This window comes from Lotus japonicus, chromosome 3 (assembly GCF_012489685.1).
Source record: "Lotus japonicus ecotype B-129 chromosome 3, LjGifu_v1.2".
Taxonomy (NCBI): domain Eukaryota; kingdom Viridiplantae; phylum Streptophyta; class Magnoliopsida; order Fabales; family Fabaceae; genus Lotus; species Lotus japonicus.
In genome coordinates, this window is record NC_080043.1 from 33,523,593 (window position 1) to 33,532,229 (window position 8,637).

The 8,637-nt window shown below is 38.9% G+C and overlaps 2 protein-coding genes across 2 annotated transcripts; one reads left to right on the forward strand and one right to left on the reverse strand.

The window, feature by feature from the left end:
- The first annotated feature begins 2,936 nt into the window (after nucleotides 1-2,936).
- Nucleotides 2,937-4,252, forward strand: LOC130744004 (uncharacterized). The gene is made up of 3 exons (XM_057596201.1): nucleotides 2,937-3,417; nucleotides 3,681-3,952; nucleotides 4,082-4,252. Exons 1-3 carry the CDS (start codon nucleotides 2,937-2,939, stop codon nucleotides 4,250-4,252), a joined length of 924 nt encoding a protein of 307 aa, XP_057452184.1.
- Nucleotides 4,253-5,861: 1,609 nt separating this feature from the next.
- Nucleotides 5,862-7,497, reverse strand: LOC130749530 (probable glutathione S-transferase). Its single transcript, XM_057602904.1, has 2 exons — nucleotides 7,082-7,497; nucleotides 5,862-6,444 (listed from the first exon to the last, which is right to left on the reverse strand). Exons 1-2 carry the CDS (start codon nucleotides 7,388-7,390, stop codon nucleotides 6,088-6,090), a joined length of 666 nt encoding a protein of 221 aa, XP_057458887.1. The 5' UTR covers nucleotides 7,391-7,497; the 3' UTR covers nucleotides 5,862-6,087.
- Between the last annotated feature and the right edge of the window lie 1,140 nt (nucleotides 7,498-8,637).

Genomic DNA, 8,637 nt, shown 5'->3' on the forward strand with positions numbered 1-8,637 from the left:
AAAGTGCCGGTACACTAAAAATTAGTGCACGGCCGAGAGCACCCTAAGGGGGGGAGGAAAATTTCCTTTTTCGAAAACTCGTCTTATCGCATTAGGTTATCGTACTTCGGAGTTTATAATGCTTCGTGTAACCTTAGTAATTATTGTTTGCTGAGTTTCTAACTTGTTGTGATTGAATTCTGTGATTTCGCTCTAAGGTTCGTTTGAGGAATTTCGTGGAGCGGAAGGAGGAGATCGTGAAGGAACGCTGCAGGAACGCACTGGAGGAACTACAGGTGAGGGCTACTCACTGAATACTAGCAAATGCTTTAGGTGTCGTCGAATTTGACTTCATTTATTGTTTATGCACTTGATTGTGATTGATTGGGAAATGTTTTCTGGAGGCTTCGGCCGAGTGAACTAATTGAGACGTGTGTCTCCGTTTTCTGAGGCTTCGGCCGACATTGTTGATTATTTATCGCTTTGATTTGTTGTTGATTGATTCACATGCTATGTGTTAAATGGTTAATCTAGAATGTGTTGATATATGTGTCATGACTGTTGGATTGTGTTAATTTGATTATGCAATTATACATATATCTGTTATACGCCAAAGTGAGGAACACGGGCGATTGTGCCATACTCATCGTGAGATTTTGAGAGAGTTTGACGGGACGAACCGAGGTTCGGACCCTTATTATTATTTTAGTGGATCAAGACCTTCTCTGGGAGTTACTCGGGATGTTGGAATCTTCTAAACTTATAAGATTAGAGATAAAACTAAATGGAAACTATTTTACAAGGAAAATTCATAATACACTAAACAACCTCTGAACCCTTTAAGTAATGATAACAATCTCAGATGGAAGCTTAGGGTTTGGATATTAGTTTTGGAAAATGAGAAGTGTTGCCGAATCCAAGATTTAGGGAAACTAATAAGTTTCTAAGTATTTTATACTCTTTGCTCGATGAGCAGTTTATTTATTTGACTATCTAAAGGATAAGTCAGGGAACTACAAGTTTCCAAGTACATTGTTACTCTTCTCTCGTTGAGCAGTTTGGACCATCGAACTAGATGAGTCAGATGACCCTTAAGTCATCAAGAGTGATTACACTCCTTTCATAATTAATTGTCTTTTTTCGCAGAATCGACTTTTACCTTAGGGTATTCATTTTAGAGACAATAAGTTAGCTAGAACACGTGAAGACGTGACGAGTAAGGTCGGAGACGTTGTTTGGCTAATCACGTTGCATTCATTCACACATTTTGAGGTTTAAACACGGCGGGAAGTCGGACCTCGATGGATTCCAAAATGGTCCTAAGACCCGGATTTCCATATAAGAACACCAAGAGTGCTTTTTAGTAGCAGACAGAAATGGCAGGCCTAGGGGTATACTGTTGATCTGACTACATTTTATTTGGTATAAGAGACACCCGAACAGAAATGGTCCCACTATGGCCGGTGCTAGGATTGACTCGTTGGTGCCCATCCTTCCGGATTGCATCTTGTTCCTCGTCATATCATTCATGCACCATGCATACTGACTTAGCTGCCGAGTGTGATTGATACTTGTTAATCTTACTTGATATATGTTAATTGTCAGTAATTATCAATTATATTCAATTGGAAGATATACAATTTATAATGCTCTCACAAACCTCTAAGCCTAAGTAGCTATCCCTTAAACTTTATCTACTGGGTGTATTATTTATGTAATTCCTTGAGTTGACCCTCGCGCCTGCTGTTTGTGTTTTGGCGAACTACGCCCATTATCAGATGTCCATGACGGACTGGTTTAAGATGGTCCACCCTTCGGGGGGGACTAGGTTCGAGATGCTTGATCAGGAGATCCCCGACTCATGGGTGGTCGACCCCGCCGGCCACCGAGCGATCTACTCGGGGAGAATATTGGAGAACCCTGTCGTCAGTCTGGGACATTGGACGGAGGGAGTACTGAGGCGTTACACTGTCAGCTTTAACCTGCCACCCGGCGTGCACTGTGGACCCGGTGTAGGAGCACCACCACCACCGTCGTCTTCTGACGACGAGGACCCCTCGGAGGAGGAGCCTGTGGGAGGGACTTCATCGGACTCTAGTTCACCTACTGTTGCTGTTGCTGATGATTTTGGATCGGGTTCCGGACCCGCGAGACCAGCCCAATAGCGTGTTGCTGTAGCCACCCTTCGCTTGAGGACATCGACTTCTCCCCGTGGTTATCTTGTTGTGCCTTCGGCGCGTCTGATGGAGGAGGACGTGTTCGTCCGCTTAGTGGATGCGGTGACGGGAGTTCCTAGGTTTGAGACCCAGGCAGTAGCGAGAGAGGAGATGGATGCAGACAGTGACCTAGTCGTCCTGGATTCTGATTCAGGCGACAATCATGCCAGTGTGTAGTTGGGAGTGCTGTGGTGCGCTCCTCTGGGCAGGATTAGGGTAGGAGTAGCGTTACAGCTCTGGTCGTCATGTTCTCATTTTGGGGCAGGGTAGGTCCCCGACCTTTAGCTTTTTGTGTGGTTTTCTTTATGGAAATCACAGAGAGTTGGTCGGACTAGGTGGTCTTGTTTAGGCCGTTTTGGGCTAACCTACTTTCGTTTTGGAGGACTGTATTTCGAACACTTGACCTTTTATTTTGGTTTGTACATATTCGCCCACGGGCACTATTTTCGATTACTTTCCCGTCACTGGAGGTTACTCGTGACGTGACTTACTTCTTACAGCGGGGACTGTAAATATATTGTACATTAGTTATGTTTATCTTTCGTTATAGAGTCATTATTTCGACAAGTCTTTTTTTTAATTAAACAAATCGAAAAAAAAATTCTTGGTTTTCCACTTTATTTTCTCTTTGGTTATTAAGGTGACGCCACCGAAATCCGGGTGTTACAAAGAGTTCTTTCATTCTCTCATCTTGTATTCCTCATATCAAATTACACCAATATTTTCTCATTGTGCCATATAATGGATTCAAACAATTTATCCGACTGGAACACCTTTTACAACGAATGTGTTGAGGATTTTATGAATGACACGTTAGTTGAATTTATGATGCAGCAGGAGATGGAGTTCTATCAACAAAAACATGCCAACACTATTAGGCCCAAGCGAACAAGAAGAGTAATAAAGAGAGATCGTGAAGATGGCAACGAGCGGTTGTGGAAGGACTACTTCTCTGAAAATCCTGTATACACGGAAGAGCTTTTCTGCCGAAGGTTTCGAATGCGAAAGGATGTGTTCCTCAGAATTGTAGAGGCCCTTGGGTCTCATAACTCGTACTTTTTAATGGTTGTTGATGCAGTTGGAAGACAAGGCCTGTCACCATTACAAAAGTGCACCGCCACTATTCGTATGTTGGTGTATGGATCACCTGCTGACAGTGTTGACGAGTACGTTCGAATTGGTGAAAGTACCGCAATTGAGTGCTTAAAGAATTTTGTAGAAGGTGTGTGTGAAGTATTTGGTGGGAAATACTTGAGGCGTCCGAACGAGGAAGACAAGACACACCTACTTCAATGGGGGGATCGGAGTCTCGTGGATTTTCAGGTATGTTGGGTTCCATTGATTGTATGCATTGGGAATGGAAGAATTGTCCAGTTGCGTGGAAAGGTCAATACACCTGAGGTGATCATGGAAGGCCCACAATCATGCTTGAAGCAGTAGCATCACAAGACTTGTGGATTTGGCATGCATTTTTTGGCGTTGCAGGTTCTAACAATGACATTAATGTGCTAAACCAATCTCCCGTGTTTAATGAGGTTTTGAGTGGAGATGCTCCCATGGTGAAATTTAAAGTGAATGAAACAATGTATCACATGGGATACTATCTAGCAGACAGTATCTATCCCGAGTGGGCAACATTTGTGAAGACCATCCCAATGCCACAAGGAGAAAAAAAGCAAAAGTTTGCCAAAATACAAGGAGCAGCAAGAAAGGACGTTGAGCGTGCATTCGGAGTGCTCCAATCTCGGTTTGCGATTGTTCGTGGTCCATCACGTTGGTGGCATCCGAATGACATGAAGTCAATAATCTATGCTTGCATCATATTGCATAACATGATTGTTGAAGATGAGCGCAACACGTACAAAGGTAATTTTGTTTATGAGCAGGTCAATAATGACATATCGGATGCTGAAGTATTAAGCGGTCCTATTCCCGCTTTTAGAACTATGTTGGAAAGGATAGCACATCAAATTGAAAGGTCAATCCATCGCCAACTTCAAGCAGACTTGGTGGAGCATATCTGGGACCTTCCTGAAAACAAGAATAATGAAACTTAATCTTCACGTCTTAATGTGCATTTCATTTAAAATATATTGTTGTTTATTTTTCATTGTCATGTATTTTTTTCGTATTTATTTTTTTAATGTAATGTATGAAGGGCTCTCTTAGGGATTGTGGTACTCTTTTTCCTTCACTAGGTTTTAATCCCAATTGGGTTTTTCCTAGTAAAGGGATTGTGGTACTCTTTTTCATTCACTAGATTTTTATCTCAATTGGATATTTCCTAGTAAGGTTTTAATGAGGCTCTCTCTCTCAAGTTTGGCTCTCTTTTATTTCTATCATTCAATACAATGTACTTTTTAAAATTTCTTAAGTTAACGTGCTCAAATTTAAATTTTATTATTTTAAATTTTCAGTAAAATTAATTTTTAATTAAATTCATATAAGTATTAATGAAATTAATTTTTAGTTGAAGTATTGATTTAATATTAAATTTTAAATCTAAATTGGGTGAAAATAAATATCATAATTTAATGTTGTATGGTGGGACACGGGTGGGACCCTTGTAATAGTAATTTAAGAGCCCATGCATTGGAGCAAAATCTGCTTCAGGCTCTTAGCAGACTCTTAAGTATGACGTGGCACATTAAATAGTGCAAAATAGTGCTGAATAGTGTATAAGAGCCCAGATAAGAGCCCCTCCCATTGGAGTTGCTCTTAGTCACTTAAGGATTTTTGGTTGTGTTGCTTTGCACATGTTCCAAATCACAAGGCAGAAAAATGTATCTTTGTAGGTTACAGCGAGGAAACGAAATCCTACAAGTTGTACAATCCCGAGACTCATAAATCATCAATAGAGATGTCAGCTTTGATAAAGATGGAGTGTGGGTCTGGTCAGAAAAATAAAAGGAGTTGCTTCCAGTACCAATTGTAATAAATGAAGAAGTAGATAATAAAGCTAATGAAGCACCAGCAAAACCAACAATAGATTCACCAACTCATCGAAACTCACAAAGGGAGCGACGTCCACCTCCTTACTTGCAAGATTATGAAATTGGTAGAGAAGAAGATCTTGATGATGGAGAGGAAAAAGTTACTTACTATGCTTTTATGCTAAGAACTCAAAAAGTAAAACTCTTTATATACGACAATGACTGAACAATATACGACAATGGGTTAATGTGTTTATGTTCTTTATTAACAATGTGTCATAATCTAAAGATTATGGCATTGTGGTTCTTAGCACTAAGAAACAGTTTGAAACACCCAAGTCTATACAATATACGACAATGGCTAGAAAGAGTATCAAGTAAATAGTTTCTCCTTCCTCTTTTACTTGTTTATACACAACTTAATCTACATTGTTCTTGCTTTTTTTTGCTCAAGTTCATACTTTTCTTAATTGAATCAACACTCACTGGAGCAAAATCTACATTGTTTTACATTTAGATTAGTGCTCATGTGAGCAAAATTCATTCAAGTTATCACTGGATGCCCTTCAAGTTGTTGTTTTTAGCTCTAACACTAAAAGACAAAAAACACAATGCCATAATCTTTAGATTAATCGATTATGGCATTGTTAATAAAGAACATAAACCCATTATCTTAAATTTAGGGTTTTGTGGTGACGTGTGAATGTAATTTATTTCTATCTGGTAACCTTCATAAAAGAAAGGAAGAAAATTTCTATTTGATCTTTCCTTCCAAAGAAGAAATTTTATTTATGGCAGAACTTATCCAGCTAATGAAGTAAACAGGGCACCCACACTGCACTTTTAGATGAAATTCAAACAAGTAGATAACTAACCCAAAAGGGAATCACCACATCATTACAAGATTCAGTACAAATAACTTTCCTCAATTAGGAGTTACCCTCACACCCAAGACTGTTTTATTTCGAAGCATTGATGGAAGCAGCATATCGACCTTTGAAAAATCCCAAGAGCTTGTCTCTAGGGGGCAAGTTCTCTTTCACAACAGGGTGATTGATGAAATCTTGACTCCATTTGTAGAGCTTGGGAAATTTCTCACTAGTCAGCAAGCTGAACCCTGTGGATTCTTCAATCACAGGAAGCCAGAATGCTAGGAAAGCACCAGCAATGTCCACAAGACCTATAGTTTCTCCACCAAAGAATTTGTGCTTCAACTCTTTCTCAAGAAATTGCAGAGCCTCCACTGATTCTTGAATTCCCTTCTCGCGTTCCTCTTGGTTCGCGGTCCACGCAGCCCTTGAAATTGCCGGCAGGATCTTGATTCAGAGTAGCAGATCAATTTCAAGAAGATTCACATTAGTTTCACTTCATAAATTATGATGGCAGAGGCATAAATTTGCATCAAAATGCAAGAAAAAGTAAAATAAATCAAAAGACATGTAAATTCAACACAATTCAAAGGTAACATATCCAAATTAAACAACCAATAATTAAGCTATATCATTACAACCAACGTAAAAATCATGTGAAAATTTTGGCGTACAAACAATATGTAAAAACACAAGTATCATAATCACATCAAGCATGCACAAATGAGGAGTCACAAATAATTAACCTCCATTTCAAAATCTAGAAGTTAATTTTCAGGGTGAGACCAATAAAGCTACAAATGCGGAATCTCAGTGAATCATAACAGCAACATCACACTATCACTTACAATGCTCATATTTTACGCGCCACTCTATGGTGAATTGTTCTTTAAGCGTCACAGATGTTAGCTATTCCTATCATTGTGAAGCAGAATTTAGCACGTGTTTCAATTGTTCACTTACTAATAGAAGACATCAGCCGGTTTAGACCATCTAAGACTAATTAGTATGATAGAAAAGGTTGATTCGCATAATTGATCCCACTTGCTTTCACTTTAATTAGTATAAAATGTAGAAATTATACCTTGTCATCAATAAACCTTGACCAGAAGCGAGCCAAGGCTCTCTCATACGGTTGCTGGGGCAAGATTGGGTAGTTGTTCCAGGTTTCATCGATGTATTCAAGGATAACAAGAGACTCAGCCAAGGGTTTTCCATTGTGGACAAGCACTGGCACCTTCTTGTGAACAGGGTTGTATTTCAGAAGTTGTTCACTCTTGTTCCTGAGATCTTCTTCAATGTAAGTGTACTGAATCCCCTTCAGTTTCAGAGCAATTTGAACCCTGCGAGCAAACGGGCTTCCTCCTACACCAAAGAACTGAACTTCTGCCATTGCTAGAGTGATTAGAACTTGTTCACAAATGTGATGTGTGGGCTGTTTGCTTTGGTTTTAAATGGTTTTTACTCTTCAACGATGTGACTTGAATTGTTAGGGACCCTTCACTGTGGAAAGTGGAAAAGTTAGTTTGAATGTACTTCTTGTGTGTAAATGAGGTTGGTAGATTTGGTGATGCAAAAGGCACCACGTCTTCATCTTTGTTAACGGCCCAAACTTTTTCTCACTCCCCTTGGTAGTAAATGTTCTTCTGTGTGATGGCAGTGTGGGTGGCTCCTCGATCCCCGCGCGCGGTGCCCCGGCATCGGCACCGGCTTGCAGAATAGCCTCGACGAGTGGTTGGTGGGCAGGGCCGTATGCAGACATTTTGGGGCTTAAGACGAGAATGTTAAAGGAGATTTTTTTACGAGAATTTTAAAGAGACATAGAATATTATATAAAATATTTTTTTATATTAATTTCTAGCTTTTTTAGCTGAAAAATCACAATCAAAGCTTTATAATCAAGCAATTCTAACATTTCGCTTTCAATAGATAAAAGAGCTAAATCATTCAATCTTTATTGTAACATTGTTGATCTTAGATATGATTTAAACAATTTTAATTGTGCAAAACTTCTTTAAACAATTGTAATTATTACAGAGATTGTCAATAAAATTCTATATGCAATATAACATTTGGAAAAGAATATAGAATTTTAATATAACTCAATATTTCTATTGGTATGCTGACTTTTTTCGCACACTTCTCTTATAGTAGTTTCAATTCTGAAAATAAACAAGACCATCAATATCATAATATTCAGAATATTGAATAGTTTTACAAGAGATGATAATATTGATGTTTTTTTTTGAGATCATAATATTGATGTAGCTTCCCTTTTTAATTGACTAGTTTTTTAGGGAAGAGGAGGATTCCTATTTATTTTATTTTGGTCCACTATGAGTCTTTATTTCTGGTAGTATTTCAATGAATGCACCCACCACAAGCCCCAACATCACATTGATTCACTACTAATATATATCATCTCTTTTTTTTATCCTGTATATATCATTAAACAATTCTCAATGTCACATATTATGTTTTGCTATTTATTTGCAATTCCCAGCGTAGGCATCTTTGGGTCCTTCTTAACAAAAAGAAAATTGGGCCTAAATTTTTGTTGGGGACCTTAGGCAGCCGCCTATTTTATCTAAGGGGCTGCACGACCCTGTTGGTGGGTTTTCTGGGAGTTGGTGGGGAAGG

Coding starts and splice junctions, on each gene's coding strand:
- LOC130749530 (XM_057602904.1), bottom strand. CDS start 7,390: ATGGCAGAAGTTCAGTTCTTTGGTGTAGGAGGAAGCCCGTTTGCTCGC. Junction 6,445..7,081: donor CAAGGTTTATTGATGACAAG/GTATAATTTCTA, acceptor CTCTGAATCAAG/ATCCTGCCGGCAATTTCAAG.
- LOC130744004 (XM_057596201.1), top strand. CDS start 2,937: ATGGATTCAAACAATTTATCCGACTGGAACACCTTTTACAACGAATGT. Junction 3,418..3,680: donor CTTAAAGAATTTTGTAGAAG/GTGTGTGTGAAG, acceptor TTGGCGTTGCAG/GTTCTAACAATGACATTAAT. Junction 3,953..4,081: donor TCCAATCTCGGTTTGCGATT/GTTCGTGGTCCA, acceptor GTTTATGAGCAG/GTCAATAATGACATATCGGA.